The sequence below is a fragment of the Salvelinus namaycush genome, chromosome 37, assembly GCF_016432855.1.
Source record: "Salvelinus namaycush isolate Seneca chromosome 37, SaNama_1.0, whole genome shotgun sequence".
Lineage (NCBI taxonomy): Eukaryota > Metazoa > Chordata > Actinopteri > Salmoniformes > Salmonidae > Salvelinus > Salvelinus namaycush.
In genome coordinates this window covers 28,652,527-28,679,427 of record NC_052343.1, presented here as the reverse complement: position 1 = coordinate 28,679,427, position 26,901 = coordinate 28,652,527, and the positions used below count along the sequence as shown (strand labels likewise).

The window sequence follows — 26,901 nt, the reverse complement described above, 5'->3', positions numbered from 1 at the left end:
GGTGGAGGGGGTTGTACACTCTTTCTCTATGGTTTGAAGGCGGAGGGGGTTGTTCAGTCTTTCTCTATGGTTTGAAGGTGGAGGGGGATGTTCAGTCTTTCTCTATGGTTTTCAGATGGAGGGGGTTGTACAGTCTTTCTCTATGGTTTGAAGGTGGAGGGGGTTGTACAGTCTTTCTCTATGGTTTGAAGGTGGAGGGGGTTGTACAGTCTTTCTCTATGGTTTGAAGGTGGAGGGGGTTGTACAGTCTTTCTCTATGGTTTGAAGGTGGAGGGGGTTGTTCAGTCTTTCTCTATGGTTTGAAGGTGGAGGGGGTTGTTCAGTCTTTCTCTATGGTTTGAAGGTGGAGGGGGTTGTTCAGTCTTTCTCTATGGTTTGAAGGTGGAGGGGGTTGTACACTCTTTCTCTATGGTTTGAAGGTGGAGGGGGTTGTACAGTCTTTCTCTATGGTTTGAAGGTGGAGGGGGTTGTACACTCTTTCTCTATGCTTTGAAGGTGGAGGGGGTTGTTCAGTCTTTCTCTATAGTTTGAAGGTGGAGGGGGTTGTTCATTCTTTCTCTATAGTTTTCAGGTGGAGGGGTTTGTTCAGTCTTTCTCTATAGTTTTCAGGTGGAGGGGGTTGTTCAGTCTTTCTCTATAGTTTGAAGGTGGAGGGGGTTGTTCATTCTTTCTCTATAGTTTGAAGGTGGAGGGGGTTGTTCATTCTTTCTCTATAGTTTTCAGGTGGAGGGGGTTGTACAGTCTTTCTCTATAGTTTTCAGGTGGAGGGGGTTGTTCAGTCTTTTTCTATGTAACCCACCAGACGGGCGCTCTCCTTCCAAAGCCTCTTGGCCACCGCATCATCCCTCCCCTCTGGGGCGGTCTCCGTCATGGCACAGTCACTGAGACACACACACACGCACACGCACGCACACACACACACACACACACACACACACACACACACACACACACACACACACACACACACACACACACACACACACACACCAATAACACTTTACAAACCGGAGCTAAACAACCTTGGCAACAATTGAAAACAATAAAATACTTGATGTCCATGTCCTATCCAGCACTACTTTCACCACAGAGCTTACCTGAAGTAGCTGCCAGACTTGTGCTCCAGCCCTGGGGTGACAGCACAGTAGATGGAGGTCTGGGCACCCTGGGTGGGGGTCTTCATGAGGAGCACGGAGGGGGCTGACAGGATGGCCCTCAGCATGGGGAACCAGGTCTCCACGTGGCGAGTCAGCTCTGTCCTGATCACCCCGGGATGCAGGCTGTAGGACGTCACCCCCGTACCTACCAGGGGATCAGATCCCAGTGTTTTACACCTCTACACTGTGTCTGGGAAAAGTCCTATCTGACAGTGAATTAAAACTCTTATTGGTGACAATATTGTTGTAATAAATGTGTACAAGGCCAAAGACAACCGAGGGTATTTCTGTTTACCTTTCAACCTTCTGGCCAGCTCTCTGGAGAATAGCACGTTGGCCAGCTTGCTCTGCCTGTAACTGACCAGGGAGTTGTACGGCCTCTTGGCAAAGAAGAGATCATCAAACTGGATCTTACCTGGATGTAGGGAAATATACATTGTTTTTTTACATTGCATGGCACCTATATTATGGAAAGGCAGAAAAATGTCCAATAGACCTGTTTACCCCCTTTGTGTGCAATGCTAGATACATTGACCACACGGCTAGGGGCGGAGCTCTTGAGCTTCCCCAGAAGGAGATTGGTCAGCAGAAAGTGTCCGAGGTGATTGACAGCCAGTTGTGTCTCGAAGCCGTCCTCTGTTAGCCACTTAGGGCACATCATCACACCTGATGGAGACAACCATCATGATGAAGCGCTATATAATTGGAATCAACCATCCTTATCAGTTATAACGCCATAGAGCCAGCTTCCCATTCTAGGCTCGTATTAACAAAGCGTCTCAGAGTAGGAGTGTTAATCTAGGATCAGGTCCCCCCGGTCCATGTAATCTTATTCGTTATGATCTAAAAGAAGAATAAAAAATATCCCAGATCAGCACTTTTCCCTCTGAGACGTTTTGTGAATCTGGGCCCAGACATGGCTGTTCCGGTGGTTGCTGAAGCCATAGAGCCAGCTTTCCATCCAGACATGGCTGTTCCAGTGGTTGCTGAAGCCATAGAGCCAGCTTTCCATCCAGACATGGCTGTTCCAGTGGTTGCTGATGCTCACCGGCATTGTTGATGAGTATATCTAGGCGATCCTCACTGGCAGTGAACTCTCTGGCCAACTCTCTGACAGAGTACATAGAGGCCAGGTCCAGGTGCCGCACTACGATGTTGCTGTTCCCCGTGGCCTGACGAATCTCGTCCGCCGCCCTCGCAGCCCGTGTCAGGTCCCGGCATGCCATCACCACCCGCGCCCCTGCAGCACCCCAAAGTCAGTTAGAGAAGGCACAAACACACAACACACGCCATCCCCCCACAGAGCACATCCTGTCCAAAGAGGAGGGTACCCTGCTCCCAGTATTACAACCATTTCCTGGGATGGGATGGTCGAAGGCAGCAATATAACACCCTGCCTTAAAGTAGGTCAAACTGTGTCTGTACAGTATGACACACACATACTTGTGACATTGTGTACATAGCTACATAATGTGATTGTGCCATACCTCTACGTGCCATGTCACGGCACGTTTCCTTGCCAATACCGGTGTTGGCACCGGTGACCAACACCGTCTTGCCGCGTAATTGGACTGAAGATTGACACACACCCCCAGCAATCCATTTTCTCAACAGAACAACGCCTGGCGGTGCAACAAACAAAATGGAAAGAATTGATTCCCTCCCACATTATCGCTTGAAAGCTATACACTTAGAAAAAAAGGTGCTATCTAAAACCTAAAAGGGTTCTTCGGTTCTTCTTCCAGGTAGAACCATTTGGGTTCCATTTAGAACCCTTTCCACAGAGAGTTCTACATGGAACCCAAAAGTGTTCTACCTAAAACCTAAAAGGGTTCTACATGGAACCAAAAATAGTTATCCTTTGGGGACAGCCGAAGAACCATTTTGGAACCCTTTTTTCTAAGAGTGTAGTGGGTTAATTTGAGAGCAAAATATTATGGTGACCCGGAATATGGACTAGAACTCTGACAGTGAAGCTCTGGTGTCTGAGCTGATGATGTGTTTTTGGAGGAGGCAATGTAGGACTCTTAAAATCACATTTTTCTGGGTGGACTGACAGAAACTCTGAGCATTTTAACATGCTCCTGGAATGTATGAATAGGAGTTAACTGTGCACTTGATATTAAGACCTGTGATATGTTTGTGATAAAGAACTGTTAAAAAACATTGAATAACATCAAGATAACATCTTAATAACAGATGTCTGCAAAGAGAGCATAAATATATGTTGGCAAATTTAGTAAGTGTTCTTCACAAATTAGAATTAACACAACCAATTTTGTCTTGTTTAATATTCAAAATAACAACAAAGTTATCGCTCTCTCTAATAAAACAATAATAAGTGAGACAAAAAGACAAACCAAATTGAATGATAATAGAGAATGAAAATTATCTTTAGAGCCTTTTCTTTAAACCGTTAAATCGATTTCATATTCTGAGTGATTTCCTTGCCCCGCCTTCACATTTAATTCAAAGACTATTCTATGTTTTTTTACTTGGTTATTTCATTGTAACAAACACGCTTCAAATAGTACAATGAAAAACAAAGGCCATGACTTACAGATCACTGTGACCGCTATGACAGCGCCATACTTAACCGGCGCAGACGGATCAACTTCATCCCACATTTTATCCGTAGCCTAGGCAAAAACCTGCCAGACTTTAGGTGGACGGACCGAATACCGTCCGCCTTGGGAGTCACCTCGTTCTAATCGAGGAATATTACGATGTTTTGTCGGCTATGATGCTCTCATCTGAGAGCGAGGCTATTCATAGGTTTAAAGCAATTTAAGTAGAGGGATTTAGCGTCTGTCTTCAGATTACGAAGAGATTACAATCGTATTCTCTAATGTATCATGGGCAATACGAGAGCAGCAGTTGTGTCGAAATACAAAGTGTTATGTTACATCTCTAGGTGTGAACTGAGTGAGCCCAGTCCAGCGAATGAAAACGCTGCAAACAAACGTAAACATACCAATGCAAATGAATAGACAGAATTGTTTAACAATGCATTTTACTAGAATACAATTCCTAGAACGTGATCTGGCATAAAAACTATATCCATGTCATGCAATTTAGGCTAATCTGCTGCCTACAATGATAAACTTTGACATCACAATGACGGGCTAATATCCTTATGTTTATAGGCTGCTGTGATAGTTGTTTGGTTAGGTTATTTGAGGTAAGACCTATTGCTGCATAACACATATCCTTTTTGAAATGTAGAGGGACCAGAGGGAGATAGCATGCCTACTGCGCTGCACTGATGGGTTTTGTTTGCTACCTCACAGTAATATTACTGGTCAATTCAGTGTTACAATAACATAAACCTATAACCTAAGATAATAAAATAAAACAAAATATATACACATTTCCAAATACAGTACCAGTCAAAAGTTTGGACACACCTAGTCATTCCAGGGTTTTTTCTTTATTTTTACTATTTTCTACATTGTAGAATAATAGTGAAGGCATCAAAACTATGAAATGACACATATGGAATCATGTAGTAACCAAAAAAGTTAAACAAATCAAAATATATTTTATATTTAAGATTCTTCAAAGTAGCCACTATTTGCCTTGATGACAGCCTAGGCCTATAGCCTATAAGCAGTCTTTTTGTAACATTGGTTTGTTGAGTGGAATAAATGTACATGAATCCAAAAGTGAATAAATTATCCTGGATGATGACCCCGTCTTCCGATTTGGTCCTGCCGTACATACCTACACGTACGCTATGGTCACAAGACGCAGGCCTCCTAATTGTCCCTAGAATTTCTAAGCAAACAGCTGGAGGCAGGGCTTTCTCCTATAGAGCTCCATTTTTATGGAATGGTCTGCCTACCCATGTGAGAGACGCAGACTCGGTCTCAACCTTTAAGTCTTTATTGAAGACTCATCTCTTCAGTAGGTCCTATGATTGAGTGTAGTCTGGCCCAGGAGTGTGAAGGTGAACGGAAAGGCACTGGAGCAACGAACCGCCCTTGCTGTCTCTGCCTGGCCGGTTCCCCTCTCTCCACTGGGATTCTCTGCCTCTAACCCTATTACAGGGGCTGAGTCACTGGCTTACTGGTGCTCTTCCATGCCGTCCCTAGGAGGGGTGCATCACTTGAGTGGGTTGAGTCACTGACGTGGTCTTCCTGTCCGGGTTAGCGCCCCCCCCTTGGGTTGTGCCGTGGCGGATATCTTTGTGGGCTATACTCGGCCTTGTTTCAGGATGGTAAGTTGGTGGTTGAAGATATCCCTCTACTGGTGTGGGGGCTGTGCTTTGGCAAAGTGGGTGGGGTTATATCCTGCCTGTTTGGCCCTGTCCGGGGGTATCATTGGATGGGGCCACAGTGTCTCCTGACCCCTCCTGTCTCAGCCTCCAGTGTTTATGCTGCAGTAGTTTATGTGTCGGGGGGCTAGGGTCAGTCTGTTATATCTGGAGTATTTCTCCTGTCTTATCTGGTGTCCTGTGTGAATTTAAGTATTCTCTCTCTAGTTCTCTCTTTCTCTCTTTCTTTCTCTCTCTCGGAGGACCTGAGCCCTAGGACCATGCCTCAGGACTACCTGGCATGATGACTCCTTGCTGTCCCCAGTCCACCTGGCCGTGCTGCTGCTCCAGTTTCAACTGTTCTGCCTGCGGCTATGGAACCCTGACCTGTTCACCGGACGTGCTACCTGTCCCAGACCTGCTGTTTTCAACTCTCTAGAGACAGCAGGAGCGGTAGAGGTGCTGTCCTGTTGCACCCTCGACAACTACTGTGATTATTATTATTTGACCATGCTGGTCATTTCTGAACATTTGAACATCTTGGCCATTTTCTGTTATAATCTCCACCCGGCACAGCCAGAAGAGCACTGGCCACCCCTCATAGCCTGGTTCCGCTCTAGGTTTCTTCCTAGGTTTTGGCCTTTCTAGGGAGTTTTTCCTAGCCACCGTGCTTCTACACCTGCATTGCTTGCTGTTTGGGGTTTTAGGCTGGGTTTCTGTACAGCACTTTGAGATATCAGCTGATGTAAGAAGGGCTATATGAATACATTTGATTTGGCCTGATTCTCTCTTTCACACACACACACACATTACATTGTTATGTCATTTTCTTGTGTTACTTTTAGATTATTATGACGTTTTTTTCAATTAGGTTTATTTCGTAAATATTTTCTTAACTCTATTTTTTGAACTGCATTGTTGGTAAGTAAGCATTTCACAGTAAGGTCTACACCTGTTGTTTTCGGCGCATGTGACAAATAAAACATTATTTGATTTGACACACGCACGCACACACACAGTTCACTCTGTAAAATTGTAATGTGAGAACATAAAATTGCAATGTGAGTATGTAACATTAATCAGCACATCAATAGTTAGTTCTTGAGAACCCCGCTTTTTAGTTCTCAATTGAAAGTATGGACCACAGCTGGATCAATGAACTACAATCCTGTCACTGTTTTAAAGTTTAGAAACGTTAATAATCTTCACTTCCGATAGGCCTACAGTTTTGGAATCCTTTGTAACTTAACTTTCACATCAGGGTGGAAGAATCTTTTAAATACAAAATATACACTTACTGTATGCATTTTAGCAAAGTTGCATCATTGTTGCACACTGCAGAATTTCAAAAACACAGCCCCCAGCCAAAGTACAAAACTTCCTCCCCTGTTCCGCGCCATTGGAAATTGGAGGGGAGGAAGTGTAGTCTCGGTTTGAGGCAATGTTCTTTCCTAAACTGCACAGTAAATGTAGCTTTTGTATTTGAACAATTATGTCTTGCTTACATGAAAGTAAAATTCCAAATGTTTCCAAAATTGTATCGTGTGAGGTGTATTTGCATTTAGACAGCATTTTGTTAGGGTCCGAGTGTCGCAATGGAATTTGAGTCATGAATAAGGGCTAATCAATAGCATCATGATATAACAAAATGGCTGCTTGCAGCTTCAATTAATTTGCCTTTAGTGAGTGTATGGATATTAGTATTGACATATATTTGGTTGAAATTAATACTATTTCATGTATTTGAGTATTAATGACCGTGTTAGAAATTAATTGAATTGAATTAATTACGTTTTTAATGTATTTTATGAAAACAACGCAGTTTTATGGCAAACCCTATTTCCTGAAAATTTGCTCCGCCTCTCTTCTTTACATTGATGGAAGCCAATCACAGTGCAGATTTTAAAGCGGAAATGACGCAAAACTTTGTTTTGACCAATGTCATTTGCTGAAAGAGGTAAACGTTTGTCTCCTTCTTGCGGATTAATATGCCTCCAATGGGGAACATGTAGCCCGCGAAGAATTTCTGTGTGTTCTAGTTTATTAGCGTTCTGTCTTCGTATTGGAAAGGGTAAGTATTTAACTGTAATAGTTTATGGTTTTACTTTTAGTTTGTGTGTCACAAATAATATATATTTTTGTGCCGTAAATATACCTAATATGCACGCTAAACGTTACAGTGGAAAGGCATCAATAGCGTAGCCTACACGTTGTGAGTCAGTAGTAACATTACGCCGACGCAGAATGTATTTTACCCAAAATGTGGGGGGGGTCTTATCTCTTTGGAATGCGACTATTGCATTACGAGATCATGTCTTCTGCAATACATGTATATAACTTGTTAGACTCAGTGAACGAACAGCTGTTTTATTTGAGTCATGCACCTCAAATCTGTCATGCATGTAGAGAACTATTTTTGTCCCCCGCCCCTTTCGTAAATTTCCTAGTGGTTGCCAGGGACATTTAGCGAGAAATTATATCACAATGAGCCAGAGAAGAATAATAGATGAAATCAATTATGTATATATATTTAAAAAAATACTTTAATATATATTTTTGTATCTTTAGAAATTCATTTTCATAAGATTATTTAAATCCTGGACAGATTTTCTATATTTCTGAAACCCAAGTCTCTGAGTCACATTGTCATCATTCACTCATTAGGCTTTGTTTTCTTTAATACTGTAGATTACGTCAGGTAGCCGGCAGGTAGCCTAGTGGTTAGAGCGTTGGACTAGTAACCGGAAGGTTGCAAGATCGAATCCCTGAGCTGACAAGGTACAAATCTGTCGTTCTGCCCCTGAACAAGGCAGTTAACCCACTGTTCCTAGGCTGTCATTGAAAATAAGATTTTCTTCTTAACTGACTTGCCTAGTTAAATAAAGTTTTTTTTTCAAGTACAATATAATAAATGTATGAAATAAATTAACTTTATAGTTTCATACAAGTTACACAAACACGTGACAGTTATAAAACACTGATATTTACTCAAGCAACAATGGCCTTTTTTTAATGTATGGTGTTCTGACACTGTTCATAGTTCTCTAGCGATAGATCTACACTCATGAGTGTACACTTACTAGACATTTTAACCATTCAGTGTGTTGTAGTTGTTTTATTAGATATTATTTGATCCGTTCAGCAATATGGATGGCGATTTATTCATGGAGTGTGAGGAGGAGGAGTTGGAGCCATGGCAACAGATGTATGACGACGTGGAGGAGGAGTTGGAATTCATAGAGGGCGACAACGACAACGGTGAGCATGCCCATTGGCCAACTATTGCCACAGAGACAGACTGGCACACCCTTTTGACTGTCATCTTGGTGACGGACTGATCACTGCGTCCCTTGTCATGGTCTGAACATATATGAATGGTCAATGACCCAGTCATATAGTCTGTTAGCATAAGACACGCGTCAAACTCATTCCACGGAGAGCCGAGTATCTGCAGGTTTTCGTTCCTCCCTTGTACTTGATTGATCAAATCAAATTTTATTTGTCACATGCGCCGAATACAACAGGTGTAGACCTTACAGTGAAATGCTTACTTACAAGTCCTTAACCAACGATGCAGTTAAAAAAAAATACCTACAAAATAAAAATTAAGAAAAAAGTAAGAGATAAAAAAAACAAATAATTAAAGAGCAGCAGTGAATAACAATAGCGGGGCTATATACAGGGGGTACCGGTACAGAGTCAATGTGCAGGGGCACCGGTGTCGAGGTAACTGAGATAATTATGTACATGCAGGTAGGGTTGTTAAAGTGGCTATGCATAGATAATAACAGAGTAGCAGCGGGGGGTGCAGTAGTCTGGGTAGCCATTTGATTAGCTGTTCAGGAGTCTTATGGCTTGGGGGTAGAAGCTGTTTAGAAGCCTCTTGGACCTAGACTTGGCGCTCCGGTACCGCTTGCTGTGCGGTAGCAGAGAGAACAGTCTATGACTAGGGTGGCTGGAGTATTTGACGATTTTTAGGGCCTTCCTCTGACACCGCCTGGTAAATAGATCCTGGATGGCAGGAAGCTTGGCTGGGCTGTACGCACTACCCTCTGAAGTGCCTTGCGGTCGGAGGCCAAGCAGTTGCCATACCAGGCAGTGATGCAAAAATGTTGAGGATCAGCGTGGCGGATGTGTTGTTATCTACCCTTACCACCTGGGGCGGCCCGTCAGGAAGTCTAGGATCCAGTTGCAGAGGGAGCTGTTTAGTCCCAGGGTCCTTAGCTTAGGGTCCTTAGCTTAGTGATGAGTTTTGAGGGCACTATGGTGTTGAACGCTGAGCTGTAGTCAATTAATAACATTCTCACATAGGTGTTCCTTTTGTCCAGGTGGGAAAGGGCAGTGTGGAGTGCAATAGAGATTGCATCATCTGTGGATCTGTTGGTGCGGTATGCAAATTGGAGTGGGTTTCTGGGATGATGGTGTTGATGTGAGCCATGACCAACTTTCAAAGCATTTCATGGCTACAGACGTGAGTGCTACGGGTCGGTAGTCATTTAGGCAGGTTACCTTAGTGGTCTTGGGCACAGGGACTATGGTGGTCTGCTTGAAACATGTTGGTATGGGAGAGGTTGAAAATGTCGGTGAAGACACTTGCCAGTTGGTCAGGGCATGCTCGCAGTACACGTCCTGGTAAGCCTTGTGAATGTTGACATGTTTAAAGGTCTTACTCACATCGGCTGCGGAGAGCGTGATCACAGTCTTCCGGAACAGCTGGTGCTCTTATGCATGTTTCAGTGTTATTTGCCTCGAAGCGAGCATAGAAGTGGTTTAGCTCGTCTGGTAGGCTCGTGTCACTGGGCAGCTCTCGGCTGTGCTTCCCTTTTTAGTCTGTAATAGTTTGCAAGCCCTGCCACATTCGACGAGTGTCGGAACAGCCGGTGTAGTACGATTCGATTTGATTGCTGAATTAAGGTCAGTAATTAGTAAGGAACTCCCCTCACCTGGTTGTCTAGGTCTTAATTGAAAGGAAACACCAAAAGCCAGCAGACACTAGGCCCTTCATGGAATGAGTTTGACACCCCTGGCATAGGACTATGCTGTGAATGTAAATAAAATCAAAGTTTATTTGTCCTGTGCATAGGATACAACAAGGGTAAATAGTACAGTGAAATGCTTACTTGCAAGCTTTTCCTCAACTATGGAATATTCAATATCTTTTTTTCTTTTTTTCAAAAATAAATTTTACCCCCCTTTTCTCCCCAATTTTCGTGGTATCCAATTGCTAGTAATTACTATCTTGTCTCATCGCTACAACTCCCGTACGGGCTCGGGAGAGACGAAGGTCGAAAGCCATGCGTCCTCCGAAACACAACCCAACCAAGCCGCACTGCTTCTTAACACAGCGCGCCTCGAACCCGGAAGCCAGCCGCACCAATGTGTCGGAGGAAACACCGTGCACCTGGCTCCCTTGGTTAGCGCGCACTGCGCCCGGCCCGCCACAGGAGTCGCTGGTGCGCGATGAGACAAGGATATCCCTACCGGCCAAACCCTCCCTAACCCGGACGACGCTAGGCCAATTGTGCGTCGCCCCACGAACCTCCCGGTCGCGTCCGGTTGCGACAGAGCCTGGGCGCGAACCCAGAGTCTCTGGTGGCGCAGCTAGCGCTGCGATGCAGTGCCCTAGACCACTGCGCCACCCGGGAGGCTGAATATTCAATATCAATGGTAAATTGAGAAATACAGAATAGAAACTGAAAAAAAGAGCTCAGAATCAATACTAGGTCAGATCAAATAAAAACACAGGAGAATGGACGCTAATTCTCATGTAGTTCAACTGTACCTTGCTGTTTATGCCATTGTGTGTTTCCTGCAGTCTGTGAAGCCTCCTTTTTCTCCTCGACATCCCGAGAGACTCCAATTCCCAGCATACCCTCCCTCACTCCCTCAGCTGCACAGTGTGTCCCAGCAACGGTTTCCAACACAGTCCCGTCCTCCTCCTCTGTCTTGCAGCGCACCAATACAGCACGTGAGTTGATGTTTTGGGGGAAGAATGGTGTCTCAAATGCACACTGCCCAAAGGTTAAAATAGCTGTCGTTACTTTCAGAAACACAGGAAAAGCTCAGGAATTGATTTTCATTATTTGATTGTACAGGAGTATTTATAAATGTGTTATACACCTCAGAATCAGAAACTAAAGAGAATGCACAAGCTGCTCCTTTTTAAAGTGGCAACACTGATTATAATATACAGTAGGCCTACCCTTAGAGCCGAGGGCTGAAGCAGTTGTAGCAGACATGAGTCCGGCTCATGGTCTCGTGATGAGGTAGCCCCTGCCTACGACTCCAAAATCAGTGTTATTCTCAGCAAAGGGGGAACGTCCTCTTGGTCTAACGGTCAAGACATTGGATGGTCTACCAAGCTCCCTTGGTAGACCTGAGTTCAGATCCCACCCTGGACACTAACCACTAGGTTGTCCCCCTTCCTCTGTGTCCCTCAGCTCCTGTGTCGTCATCGGTGTTGCCTCAATTTATGTTCCCCACGGGAGTCCCTGGTATGCCCTCTCTGGTACCATCTGGCATGGTCCAGGGACAACAGCTGATCCAGATCCAAACCCCTACAGGTCTGAGCACCATGCTACTGCCCACAGCTGTTAACCCGGGTGCCGGCCCGGCCAATGCCCAGCAGATCTACTTCACCCAGGTACGGACTGCATCAGTGCTCACGGATCTTCTCTGGCCTGCTTTGGTTCAGCTCAGCAAGGTGGAATGCATTTAAAAATGTTTTTAACTTCATCTCATTACTATATCTCACAGGGTTTCCCGGTCCGTAACGTCAGGCCTGGGCAGAACCCTATGGGGATAGTTCTGAATTTACAGCAAGGTCAGATGATTCGACCCATCACCCTACTCTCTGGTAATTTTATATCTTTCATTTCAGCATCTTTATCCAGTGCTGTTTTCACAGAGCTACAATAGACATACAGGGGTCCCAAACACTCATTTTTGAAAAGTCTCCAGGAAGCAAGCAATTTTCGACAACATGGTGTATAGTAACACCATTTTGTTAACAGCCCCCTCTCTCCTATGGTAGGACCTGGAGGGCAGTTCTTTGCTCCGTCTATGGGGATGCCTCAGGTTGTGACCCAGCCTGCACAGATTAGGCCCACTGCTGGCCCCAGTGGTGTTTTACGGCAGGCAGCGCCCAGCACCTTTGCCACTATGCAAATCCCTGCCACCCTTACCATCCGCGGGGCCAGTCACGCCCCCCTCACCACCACGGCTAGCACCATGGGCACCCGGCCCACTCTACTCAACACTTCTTCACAGCCTCAGTTTTGTAAGTTCTTATTTTATGGGTGGGTCTAAATTCAATGAAGTACAGCTTTTGTATCTATAGTGAAATCTATTGAACATCCCCTGCTTTCCTTTGTGCTATAGTGAAATGGAACCAAGTCCCAGTCGCTCTCCAATCGCAGCTTCTGCAGATTGTCAAGAGCAACAGCCAGGCCAATGTACCCGTGGCCACGCCCCTGACACAGGGCAACACCAAAGGTACAGTAATTACATCCTTATCAGATCTATTGCTCATTGTCATATGCCCTCGCTGGTTCTAAGTGTAAAAATGTTGCTGAACATCAGGCAAATGTTTCCCTGTTCTGTTTGTTTTACAGTTGATCAGGAGGTGAAGATGTGCCCCCGATGTGGAGCCCAATTCAAAATGCAAGAAGCACTTCAAGGACATATGTGTGTAAGAAGCTTAATCATATGCACCATAGAACATTCCAGATATTAAACCATGAACATTCACCACTAGTAGCGATGAGCATGATGGCAATTTAAACTGCATTGAATTTCCCCCTCATAGTTCTGCTGTCCAGACCTGGTCAATACTGCTGGGCCTTCCAGCAGCAGTGGCACTCAGAACCCCCTGCCAGAACGGGCTCCCAGCTCCAACCCAGACCCTCCGCCTAAGGTGGTTATGCTAGTGGATGATTTCTACTATGGCCACTTCGCGGGCAAACAGTCCCTGGTCGACAGCCAGCCCACCAAGCTGAACTACTCCTTCAAATGTGTCATCTGCCCCAAGAGGTCCAATAGCAACATTAGGTGAGAATGGGGTCACCTGCTCCACACACACACACACACACAGTATGTACACATACAGGCTGACCATAAAATAACAACATTTAGGGGCTGAAGTATGAATCAAATGTTTGCATGTGATATATTGCCACAAAAGTATCTGTACCACTTATTCAAGTGTTAGAACTATGCAAATGCAAATCTCAATTGATGGAAGGATGTTAACTGTGTGTGCGCGTGTGCGTGCTCGGCAGGCTGATGGACCACATGAAGCAGCACCCAGAGATGACTAAATGGGCGGACCAGCTGACCTCCTGCCAGCACTGCTTCCGCCAGTTCTCTACCAGCGCCCAGCTCCAGTACCATGTGGAGAATGCCCACGGGCTCACTCAGTCTTCCAGTACGCCCTCACATTACCATACTTACATATTCACCTGTTGTTAAATATGCATCCTGTGAGATATATTTTTTTAAACTAAGTTGCATTTGATGGACGATTTCTGATTGTTTTCTCTATTGACCGTGCAGCTTGTTGTAAGATCTGTGAGTGGGCGTTTGAGAGTGAGCCTGTGTTCCTGCATCACATGAAGAACACCCACAAACCAGGAGAGATGCCCTATATTTGCCAGGTTGGTAACCTTTTACCTCCAGTTAAACAGGATAGATGCAAATGCAAACATTTGATTGATACTTCTTCCCTTCCGGTGCCGACAGAGATGGCCGCCTCGCTTCGCGTTCCTAGGAAACTATGCAGTATTTTGTTTTTTTATGTGTTATTTCTTACATTGTTACCCCAGGAAATCTTAGGTTTTATTACATACAGTCAGGAGGAACTATTGGATATAAGAGCAACGTCAACTCACCAACATTACGACCAGGAATACAACTTTCCCGAAGCGGATCCTCTGTTTGGTCCACCACCCAGGACAATGGATCGGATCCCAGCCGGCGACCCAAAACAACGGCGCCGCAGAAGGGGCACACGGAGCGGTCTTCTGGTCAGGCTCCGTAGACGGGCACATCGCGCACCGCTCCCGAGCATACTACTCGCCAATGTCCAGTCTCTTGACAACAAGGTAGACGAAATCCGAGCAAGGGTTGCCTTCCAGAGAGGAAGATGTTTCACGGAAACATGGCTCACTCGGGATACGTCATCAGAGTCGGTACAGCCACCTGGCTTCTTCACGCATCGCGCCGACAGAAACAAACATCTCTGGTAAGAAGAAGGGTGGGGGTGTATGCCTTATGATTAACGAGACGTGGTGTGATCATAACAACATGCAGGAACTCAAGTCCTTTTGTTCACCTGACCTAGAATTCCTTACAATCAAATGCCGACCGCATTCTCTACCAAGACAATTCTCTTCGATCATAATCACAGTCGTGTATATTCCCCCCAAGCAGACACATCGACGGCCCTGAAAGAACTTCTTTTGACTCTATGTAAACTGGAAACCACATATCCTGAGGCTGCATTTATTGTAGCTGGGGATTTTAACAAGGCTAATCTGAAAACAAGTCTCCCTATATTTGATCAGCATCGAATGCGCGCCCCGGGCTGGCAAAACCCTGGATCATTGTTATTCTAACTTCCGCGACGCATATAAAGCCCTCCTTTCGGAAAATCTGACCACAACTCCATTTTGTTGCTCCCAGCCTATAGACAGAAACTAAAACAGGAAGCGCCCGTGCTCAGGTCTGTTCAACGCTGGTGCGACCAATCGGATTCCACGCTTCAAGATTGCTTCGATCACGAGGACTGGATTATGTTCCGCATAGCGTAGGACAATAACATTGATGAATACGCTGATTCGGTGAGCGAGTTTATTAGCAAGTGCATCGGTGATGTTGTACCCACAGCGTCTATTAAAACATTCCCCAACCAGAAACTGTGGATTGATGGCAGCATTCGCGCAAAATTGAAATCAGGGCAAGGTGACCGGAAACATGACCGAATACAAACAGTGTAGCTATTCCCTCCGCAAGGCAATCAAACAAACTAAGCGTCAGTATAGAGACAAAGTAGAGTTGCAATTCAACGGCTCAGACACAAGAGGTACGTGGCAGGGTCTACAGTCAATCACGGACTACAAAAGGAAAACCAGCCCCGTCGCGGACTACGATGTCTTGCTTCTAGACAAACTAAACAACTTCTTTGCTCGCTTTGAGGACAATACAGTGCCACTGACACGGCCCGCTACCAAAACCTGCGGGCTCTCCTTCACTGCAGCCAACGTGAGTAAAACATTTAAACGTGTTAACCTTCGCAAGGCTGCCGGCCCAGACGGCATCTCCAGCCGCGTCCTCAGAGCATGCGCAGACCAGCTGGCTGGTGTGTTTACGGACATATTCAATCAATCCTTATCCCAGTCTGCTGTTCCCACATGCTTCAAGAGGGCCACCATTGTTCCTGTTCCCAAGAAAGCGAAGGTAACTGAGCTAAATGACTATCGCCCCGTAGCACTCACTTCCGTCATCATGAAGTGCTTTGAGAGACTAGTCAAGGACCATATCACCTCCACCCTACCTGACACCCTAGACCCACTCCAATTTGCTTACCGCCCCAATAGGTCCACAGACGACGCAATCACACTGCACACTGCCCTAACCCATCTGGACAAGAGGAATACCTATGTAAGAATGCTGTTCATCGACTACAGCTCAGCATTTAACACCATAGTACCCTCCAAACTCGTCATTAAGCTCAAGACCCTGGGTCTCGACCCCGCCCTGTGCAACTGGGTCCTGGACTTCCTGACGGGCCGCCCCCAGGTGGTGAGGGTAGGTAACAACATCTCCACCCCGCTGATCCTCAACACTGGGGCCACACAAGGGTGTGTTCTCAGCCCTCTCCTGTACTCCCTGTTCACCCATGACTGCGTGGCCATGCACGCCTCCAACTCAATCATCAAGTTTGCAGATGACACTACAGTGATAGGCTTGATTAGAGCCCTCGGAGTGTGGTGTCAGGAAAATAACCTCACACTCAATGTCAACAAAACAAAGGAGATGATCATGGACTTCAGGAAACAGCAGAGGGAGCAGCCCCCTATCCACATCGACGGGACAGTAGTGGAAAAGGTGGAAAGTTTTAAGTTCCTCGGCGTACACATCACGGACAACCTGAAATGGTCCACCCACACAGACAGCATGGTGAAGAAGGTGCAGCAGCGCCTCTTCAACCTCAGGAGGCTGAAGAAATTTGGCTTGTCAACAAAAACACTCACAAACTTTTACAGATGCACAATCGAGAGCATCCTGTCGGGCTGTATCACCGCCTGGTACGGCAACTGCTCCGCCCACAACCGTAAGGCTCTCCAGAGGGTAGTGAGGTTTGCACAGCGCATCACCGGGGCAAACTACCTGCCCTCCAGGACACCTACACCACCCGATGTCACAGGAAGACTAAAAAGATCATCAAGGACAACAACCATCCGAGCCACTGCCTGTTCACCCCGCTATCATCCAGAAGGCGAGGTCAGTACAGGTGCATCAAAGCGGGGACCGAGAGACTGAAAAACAGCTTCTATCTCAAAGCCATCAGACTGTTAAACAGTCATCACTAACATTGAGTGGCTGCTGCCAACATACGGACTCATCTCTAGCCACTTTAATAATGAAAAATTAATGTAATAAATGTATCACTAGCCACTTTATATAATGTTTACATACCCTACATTACTCACCTCATATGTATATACTGTACTCTATACCATCTACTGCATCTTGCCTATGCCGTTCGGCCATCGCTCATTCATTTATCTTTATGTACATATTCTTATTCATTCCTTTACACTTGTGTGTATAAGGTAGTTGTTAGATATTACTGCATGGTCGGAACTAGAAGCACAAGCATTTCGATACACTCGCATTAACATCTGCTAACCATGTGTATGTGACAAATAACATTTGATTTGATTTGAATAAATGCTGGCCACCTTTCCATTTACTCTCAGAACCACACCTTCCTGAAATCCCATCCCTTCTTCTTTTCAAGGTGTGTCGGTACCGGTCTTCTTTCTTTTCTGATGTGTACAACCACTTCTGTACCAATCATGCAAAGACATGCAACCAGCTGTGTATCTACTGCCTGAAGGTGTTCAAGAGCCCCAACTCCTACCAGCAGCACTACATACGACACCAGGTAGAGGAACAACCCAGGCCCATTTTACGTCATTTAGCAGACGCTCTTTTCCAGAGCAATTTACAGGAGTGAGTGCATACATTTTCTCGTACTGGTCCTCCGTGGGAATCAAACCCACAACCCTGGTGTTGCAAGTGCCATGCTCTACCAACTGAGCCACACAGGACCATAAAAAAGTAAGGATCGTTCCCATTTAAAACTGTTGTAAAGAATTTACTTAAAGGAAGGTATTTTCTTAAGGTGCAGAAAAGTATTTATGGCTTGGTTTCCCACACTCATATTATACCTAGTCTTAGATTAAACACCAATCTCAACAGAGAATCTTCATTGTAAGTGTGTATTTAGTCCAGGACTAGGATTAATCTGGGTCTGGGAAACCGGTCCCATATGTTTTATAAAGGCAGTGATACTGCAAAGTAGGCGTTGCAAGAAAGAGTGTTTTGTAAACTCTTGTACAAAGACAAAAAGAGATCACAGTTTCTTCTGCAGTTTATGTATAGCCCTGAAACGCTGAACCCAACTCTTGATTTTTCAGGCCAGTAGAGCGAGTCACTGCAACAAGTGCCGTTTGCAGTTCCTCTCTGCCACGGACAGGATGGAGCACAAAACCCACAGCCACAGGACCTTCCGCAAACCCAAGCAGCTGGAGGGGCTCCAACCTGGGACTAAAGTGAGTTGATGAACACCTTAATTTCACTGATTAGACCTTCTCTTAATTGTGCCACAAAGTGGCGTCATCCACAGAGAAATGTCTTGCCACTTTATCTACACTCTTAGTAGAAAAGGTGCTTTCAAGAACCTAAAAGGATTCTTCTGCTGTTCCCACAGGAGAACCTTTGAAGAACCCTTTTTGGTTCCATGTAGAATCCTTACAGAGGGTTGAACATGGAACCCAAAATAAGGGTTCAACATGGAACCCAAAAGGGTTCTCCTATGGGGATAGCTGAAAACCCCTTTTGGAACCCTTTTTTCTAAGAGTGTAGAGATTCAGGCAATTCACTTGTTGGACAGGACAACGGTTAACCAAAAATAAATGCATGTCCTAGATCAAGAAGGAGTTCTATTAGTTTCGGTATAGTATTCATAAGTAAAATGGGGTTAAACACTGTGTTGTATTTTTGTCTGTGTACTTAGGTGACCATCAGGGCATATTCCCACCACAAGGGACAGTTGCCCAAGAATGTACCTATGGACTATAAGACGACAGGCCCCACTCCTCAGGCGGGCCAGACCTACACCAACATACAACATAAACTGCAACATCAGTCCAAACCACCTCCACAAACAACCAAAACCACCATGAGGAAATCCATCAAGCAGTTGGACCTGCTCACCAAGTTTCAGAAACGGAGGTGAATAATAGTCATATTGTTGTGCATGGAGCAACTACAAATCCCAGGAGGTCTTCTGTCATTCATTTCAGACTTAGTTTTTGATTGAAAAGTGTGACAGTAGCGCTAGCTTGCCCTCTGAGAGCATGTATAAACATAATCATCATTTGGTGGGTGTTTGTATTTGTTATTTTTCACACATGTACAAGTGTGTATTAATACGTGTGTGTGTGAATTGGAAATCCGTTTTTTTGTTGCATATCCCAACTCTCCCTGAGACACCCTTGGAGGCCAGGGTGATGTATAAACGCATATATAGTGTCTGAAGTGTCTGACCTCTGTGTGACCTCTACAGTGTGTCTCTAGTCAAGCAGCGGTGCATGGAGTGCAGCTCAGACGTACCCAGCTTCCCCGACCACTACCCCACCTTCGTCCACTGTGCCGTGTGCCCCTACAGCACCTGCTGCTCGCGCTCCTACGCAGACCACATGATTACGTGAGTCAAGCTTCAATATAGATCATGTTTTATTAGTCAAACAAACAATGGTTCATTCATTGATCACAGATGACTTGGTCAGTTTGATAGTGTTCATTTGTCTTGTTGCAGAAATCATGCACCACGTATGAAAACCAACCGGGTTCCCCTGCACAAGCGGCCACCCCCTTGGTAATGGACACTTTTTCCTCTGTGTTGTGTTTTTATATTTTTTGCCTTGCCAGTTACTAGGGACACGCTCCAACCTTCTCTCCCTCTGTTCCACACAGCTATTTGAAGCTGCGGTGTGAGGTCTGTGACTTCAGCTCTCAGACAGGTGACCTTATGGCCAAGCACCTGGCCCAGGACCCAAGTCACGGCTCCAGCACCTGTACACCAAACGGTAGGTGTCTTCAAGCTCCCCACAGAACTCCAAACAGATAGCCTTTGCATGTCAGTTTTACCATGGAAGGAGAGAGATGCTTTATATTTGCAGTTTAGAAAATGTTTTGAAATTGCTAGCACAATTTATAAAGTGTATACTACTAAGTACAATGCATAAGCATTTAGACATTAACATTTATACATCATTAATGTTATTCATTAAACGTACTATAACGTGTAACCAGGATGACAACACCCTAACAAAATGTATCTATTCAGGGTGACATTTTGTGCAAAATGTCAGCAAAAGAGCCCCATGATTTGACAAAGATAACTAATTGTGGTGTGTTACTGTCGTTGTATTTCTCAGTTTGCTTTGTTGTTTAACTTGGCCTGATGCCAAATGTTTTATTGCACAAGGTGTTGAACTTATCTCCCCTTGTGAACACTGAAAGACATGGTAGGATTCACACCAGATGTACAGTGAGAGACATGGTTCACACCAGATGTTGTACAGTGAGAGACATGGTACACACCAGATGTTGTACAGTGAGAGACATGGTACACACCAGATGTTGTACAGTGAGAGACATGGTTCACACCAGATATTGTACAGTGAGAGACATGGTACACACCAGATATTGTACAGTGAGAGACATGGTACACACCAGATATTGTACAGTGAGAGACATGGTTCACACCAGATATTGTACAGTGAGAGACATGGTTCACACCAGATATTGTACAGTGAGAGACATGGTTCACACCAGATATTGTACAGTGAGAGACATGGTACACACCAGATATTGTACAGTGAGAGACATGGTACACACCAGATATTGTACAGTGAGAGACATGGTTCACACCAGATATTGTACAGTGAGAGACATGGTACACACCAGATATTGTACAGTGAGAGACATGGTTCACACCAGATATTGTACAGTGAGAGACATGGTACACACCAGATATTGTACAGTGAGAGACATGGTACACACCAGATATTGTACAGTGAGAGACATGGTTCACACCAGATATTGTACAGTGAGAGACATGGTACACACCAGATATTGTACAGTGAGAGACATGGTTCACACCAGATATTGTATAGTGAGAGACATGGTACACACCAGATATTGTAGAGTGCCCATAAAATCCCCTCATAGGACACCAGAGGGGGCCTTCAATCATAAATATTTGTACATCTATATTGGTTAGAACAAGGCCTTATGTTCTGGTCATGCGGTCGCACTAAAGCTATACGCCCTACCTAATGTAAATCTATTTTTACAAACTTGTAAACACAAAAAATAAATGAAATGGTGAGCGAGTATTGTGTGTGTGTGTGTATGTGTCTACAGAAAGTAATGTGGCAAAAGATGAACCATACACTATTATTCACAACCACACACAACAGGTGTGTGTTACCACACATACCCCTTCTCTTCATTAATGAGGTAAAAGACCACTACATGGCTGCATCCCATGTTGCTAGTTCACCACTATAGCCGGGATCATCAACTAGATTCAGCCACGTGACGATTTGAGTTTTTCTTGGGATGGTCAGGGGGCCAAAATAATTACAAATAATTTGTTGACTGCAAATTGACCTCAAAGCTCAAACGGATATAATATTTGACTAAAACATAATTTCAAACCTTGCTTACATTTGTATACTATCACATATCTCTCTATTATGCGTGGGAATACGTTGGAACAGAAAATGTAAATCACTTGGCGCTGATTTGCTGGTGTGTTTACAGTCTCATGTCCAACAAAGAGGCCTGCGGGCTGCCACTTGTGGGACCCTGCATTACAGGAACTGACAGATTGTTGTACATCAAGACACACTCCAAAGCATGTTTTGTGCCAAAGTAAATAGTAAAATGTGTGGAGTCTAAAAATGACCCAAGTGCAGAGGAGGAATGTCTTACCAAGGAGACAGTCTGCATACCAATCTGTTTTCCTCTGCCGTTTATGTTGTCTTCAGACTACTGGCCAGCTGAGAAGGTCTTATATTTTTCCCTGTTCTCTTTCTATCCACATGGTGTTGTAAAAGTGGACTTGCACTGACATAATAAATGGCCCAGGGTGTTTATAAAAGAAAAGTTGTGTCAACTTGGCTCTGTGGAGCAGAAGACTAACTGTTGTTCCTGTGATCCCCTTCCTTCCCCTCCCCCACAGAGTCTCTGGAGTCGGACATTGAGTTCTGCCAAGAGGAGGAGGAGGACAAATCCGGGGGGGATGTGGAAGTGGGGAGGTCTGAATGGGCGTTAATGGAGAACTGGAGAGAACCTCTGCTGAGAGGCACCGACTCCGGAACCATCCTCGACTTCACAGAGAGCTGCGGTCCTCGCCAGTCCTTAAACAAAAACAGCGATGCTGTCGACTACTTCAACATGCTCTTCCCGTACTCGCTCATGGAGCTCATCGCCAACGAGACCAACGCCAAGGCCAAGACTTGTCAGTTTCTTGGGCAGCGTGACCCGGACTGGGTCCCTGTCGCCGCTCACGAGATCAAGGGCTTCATAGGTCTCAGTATCCTCATGGGCCTTCAGAGCCTCCCAGAGCCTGCCAACTACTGGTCCTGGCAGCACTACGACAACTGCCACACCTTCTTCAGGGCCATGTCCATCAAGCGCTTCCAGCAGATCTCCAACAACATCTGGATGGGTAGTCTGCTCACCTCCATGGAGGAGGAGGAGGGGGAGGGCAGTGGCAGCGACAGGCTGCGTCTCTTCAGACCTATGCTGAGCATCCTTGGCGACTCCATGTGGGAAGCCTACCAACCCAACCGATGCCTGGCCATCGACCGGGCCCTGCTGCCCAGCCTGGAGACGGAGGCCGGCCAAGCCAAAGGGAACCCCAAGGCCCAACCAGGGGTGTGGCTGCTGTGTGACTCCAAGTCGGGCTACTGCCACCGACTGCTCATCCACATGGGGAGGGAGAAGGAGAAGGAGCTGGGGTTCAATGTAGTTCCCCCCTTAGTGGAGGGACTCCAGCAGAAACACCACCAGCTCTTCCTGGGTAGCTCGCTGGCCTCTGCCCCTCTCATGCAGAAGCTCTTGGACAAGGGCATTTACGCCTCCAGCTCCTTTCCTCCACCAAGCCCCATCCTCCCCAGGGAGCTGTGGGAGCAGGGTCAGCTGGAGAAGCCTGGGGACTTCCTGCAGAGGCAGTTGGGTCCCCTGCTGGCCACTCGCTGGAAAGACACCAAGGAGATGGGCTGCCTGTCCACCAACGCCGGGCCGGGGCAGCCAGACACAGTGTGGAGGAAGTCTCAAACCAAAGTGGGTGAACTCAGCCCCATCGAGCGGCCCTTAGCCTTCCGACTTCTGCAAGAGAATATGCGAGGAGTGGACATCTGCAAACAGCTGCTTGCCTGCAACCCTCTAGGAGGGCTGCCACTAGACAAGCACTGGCGCAGTCTCTTCTGGTTCCTGGTCAACCTGAGCATAGTCAATGCCTTCATAGTGCTGCGGGAGAGCCGCAAAGAGAACCCACCATCATGGGTGCAGGGCGGACTCTTTACCCAGGCAAACTTTCGCAAGCGCTTAGGGCACCAGCTAGCCAAGTGTGCAGAGAGACAAGCACGCATCCACTCTGAGAATAAGGAGGGACTAGCGAGTGTGCGAGAGGTTGCCCTGCAAGGCAATCCAAATAAACTAAGGCACAGATTGGTTAAACTCACCGCCAAGACCAAGAGATGCAAGAACTGCAATCTGAAGAACCTGCGCCATGAGAGCGTGTTTGGATGCATCGTTTGCAAAGCCAACCTGTGCAAGCAGCCCAGCTGCTTCTGGGAATATCATGGCTTCTCACCCCACCACTCAGGTCAATCATTTATTTGATGCTTTGTAGATGCACACACAATAATATCATCTCTTGTGATACCAAAACACATACAGTATATAATCAATCCCAAGACTAGCTTCATATCTATGAGTATACAAGCGTCAAAAACATTGTCTGTGACTGCTTGACAGGGAAACTGTGAAGGATGATATTAATAACACATTATGATAGGGAAAACAAAGTCTACATAGTTCAACCTGAAACAGAAATGTTTATGTTGTAACACTTACATTTAGCTGCGTGCTCTTTCTCTTCAAATCTAAATCTCTTATCCTCTTTTTTTTATTTTTACAGGCTCCCCTAATGTTGGATTCATCATGGAGAACATGAGGTACTTTACGAGACACACTCCAGCCATTTCACCCTGGTTTCACACGATTTACTCCCCCCAAAATATTGTGATTAATTGAGATGTTTTATCTGTCATGCCTCAAATACCACTCATCTTTATTTCCTGCTTTGTCTTTCTGCAGAAACAACACGGGGGCAGACCGCTTTGACGACAGCAGCGAGTGGGGTCCCTTAGGGCCAGAGAGTGACCTGGACGAGGCAATGGCCCCAGTGGAGGACATGGGCTCAGACACAGACAATGAAGAAATGGAGGTTGAAGGTCTTGGCAAGGACGTTGATGAAATTGTTCATGAACGGGCGTCTAAACAGCAGCCTGCCACATCTGATCCTTCCGTCACCCCTCCGACAGTAAGCCCGGTGGTAAAAGAACGAGAGGACACACTCTCTGTGCGTCTGCTGAGGATAGTGCTGTTCGCTCTGTGCTGCGGGGAACGTCAAGCCGCCAAGCAGCTATCCACCCAGTCCAATCTCATCCAGGCCTGGCTGAAGGATAAGGAGAAGCAGCTGGAGCGTGATGGCCGGGGACCTGGCAAGGGAGAGGCGGTGGAGCGCATGGTGGAGTGGGTCATGGCCCAGCGAGAGCAGCAGCTGCCGCTCAACGAGAAGAACCTTTTTCAGAGGGCTTCTGAGATCCACAGCCAGGACGGTCACAGCAGCGCCTTCCGCATCTCTTACGACTGGGCTGTGAGCTTCATGCTGCAGCATAGCCTTGGCTGGCAGGCTGTTGGGCGGACTGCCACGGTCAGCTGCCGCTTGCCACGCTCCATGGAGGACAACGCTAACTCCTTCACCAAGTTCACCCGCAAGCACATCCAGGCCCACAATCTGCCCCACACAGGCATAGCTGCCATGGACGAGCTGTCTGTCTTTGTAGACATTGAGGCGCTTGCGGATCCAGCCAAAGTGGACAAAGAAGAGGCTCTCCAGCTGGTGGGAACCAGGGAACCTCTGGTCACCATCTATCTGTCAGCGCTGGCCGATGGCACCATGCTACGCACCCTGGTCCTAATCAAGGGGCAGCTCCCCAAGATGCAGGGCACAGGCCTCCCCAACTCTGTCCTGCTGGAGGCCAAGGTAGAGGGATTCACCAGGGACGAGGAGTTGGCGCTGTGGGAGTCTCAGGTGTGGCGCCAACACATGCTGGACCAGAACAGGAGTACCAAAGGCATGCTGATCCTGGACGGCCACCGTGGACACGTGTCTAAGGACTTCCTGACCACCCTTGGTGCCACTGGCACCCTGCCGGCCGTGGTCCCCGCTGGCTGCACCTGCCGCCTCCAGCCCCTGGAGATGTGCCTGCGGCCCGTGCTGCAGAGTTTCTTGCTGGCCCGCTGGGCCCGGCTGGCTGCCGAGGGAGGGGCAGCAGGGGCCACACACAAAGACCTTGTGCAGCTGCTAGTGGCCTGGCTAGTGGAGGCCTTGTCCTACCTAGAGGAACAGCCTGATCTGCTGCGACAGTCCTTCCACCTTACTGACTTGGTCCCTGGGCAGCGGGACCAGGAAATGACCAAGACTCTGGCAGAAACCCAGTCAGAGCTGATGAGTACTCTCAGAGAGGCCCTCCTAGGTCCTGAGGTTCTGGAGCCAGAGTCAACAGCAGAGCTCGAGCAGGAAGACAGCAGGGGTACAGAGGACATGGAGGCTGGAGAAGAGAGGGTAGATGAGGAGCAAGAGGCTGGAGAAGAGAGGGTAGATGCGGAGCAAGAAGTTAAAGAAGGTAAGGTAGCTGAAGAGCAGGAAAGTGAAGAAGGAACTTTAGATGAGAATCACAAGGCAGCTATAGAAATGGACACAACAAAGGATAACATCTTGGAAAAGGGAGAAGAAGAGATGGAGCCGCTGCCAAAGAGCCAGGAGGGTCCCATGAGGATGTCTCCCCCTCTTAGTCCTTCCCTTTCACAAACTCTGAGTTGAATACTGCTCTTCGGTCCTACTCAAGAACATCTGCCGTGTTGCCTTAGGCCACACAGCCTGTGGGTCTTCCCTGCAAATGGCCACAGAAGATTACAGTGCATACTGTTAAAGTACAATTGGTCAACCTTTTAACCTTTTTTTATGTCATCAGTGTGGGGAAACTGAGTGGGGATCCCTTGTTGGACTTGACAGGTTCTATGTTTTGCTTTAATGAACACTATGACGCACAACAGACTGGATCCAAACTCCATCAACCGTAAGGCATGTTCTTGTGGTGGTAGAAATCAATTCTAAACAGATCATCAACTGAACACAAAACATTTTAAGGTGCTATACTGTACCATAATGCATTCTTAATTCAGTTTGAGAATATTTACTATGCATTGTTTAGTCTTTTCTAAAAGTTCAATGCCTTTTTGACAGATTGGTGTTGGTTTACAAAGTTTCCCCCAACTTTTGCTTCCTTATCCCTTATTGCACTCAAATGACTTTACATACATTCTTTCCTTACCTTAAAAGTAGCCTAATCTATGGGCTAGAGAGACTCAGCCATATTGCTAGAAGGCTAGTGATGACTAGGCCTACAGCTATATAGAGTATTCTATTTATCTTAAGGACTTATAAACAAATGTGATTTGGGTGAATTACCACGTTCTCTTGCCTGTGTCTGTCAATAGATTGTAGTACTGAGGAAGGATGGACAAGCTTGAGAAATGGTGGGAATGTTGAATTCCCTATGGAGTTACATAATATCTAATGTATTTTGCAGATGTCCAATATGTTCTTTAACAATTATCTGAACTGTACCTCATTTGTCACAGTCATGGACACACAGAAATGAAATTAAATTCATCCTTTTCTGATTTGTCTTTGGTCTGCTCAATACTTCCAAAGAGACATGGGGGATATTGGAATCGTGACAACCTCAGTCCTAAAGATTCTGAATCTCTTGTATGAAAAACATTTTCTACACAATCTGGGATATTTCCTGCAGCTCAATGGCCATTTTG

At 46.2% G+C, this 26,901-nt stretch overlaps 2 protein-coding genes across 2 annotated transcripts; one reads left to right on the top strand and one right to left on the bottom strand.

The window, feature by feature from the left end:
- Window positions 1–775: 775 nt before the first annotated feature.
- On the bottom strand, window positions 776–2,776 carry LOC120031007 (retinol dehydrogenase 13). Its single transcript, XM_038976521.1, has 6 exons — window positions 2,645–2,776; window positions 2,206–2,397; window positions 1,662–1,823; window positions 1,453–1,572; window positions 1,098–1,302; window positions 776–881 (listed from the first exon to the last, which is right to left on the bottom strand). The coding sequence occupies exons 1-6, from the start codon at window positions 2,655–2,657 to the stop codon at window positions 776–778; spliced, it is 798 nt and encodes a 265-aa protein (XP_038832449.1). The 5' UTR covers window positions 2,658–2,776.
- Window positions 2,777–7,384: 4,608 nt separating this feature from the next.
- pogzb (pogo transposable element derived with ZNF domain b) lies at window positions 7,385–26,754 on the top strand. The gene is made up of 20 exons (XM_038976520.1): window positions 7,385–7,483; window positions 8,555–8,670; window positions 11,228–11,380; window positions 11,853–12,055; window positions 12,169–12,268; window positions 12,446–12,691; window positions 12,793–12,906; window positions 13,026–13,102; window positions 13,220–13,461; window positions 13,692–13,837; window positions 13,966–14,066; window positions 17,435–17,581; window positions 18,117–18,251; window positions 18,716–18,933; window positions 19,268–19,408; window positions 19,520–19,579; window positions 19,678–19,790; window positions 21,956–23,605; window positions 23,921–23,957; window positions 24,100–26,754. Exons 2-20 carry the CDS (start codon window positions 8,559–8,561, stop codon window positions 25,889–25,891), a joined length of 5,787 nt encoding a protein of 1,928 aa, XP_038832448.1. The 5' UTR covers window positions 7,385–7,483; window positions 8,555–8,558; the 3' UTR covers window positions 25,892–26,754.
- Window positions 26,755–26,901: the final 147 nt, after the last annotated feature.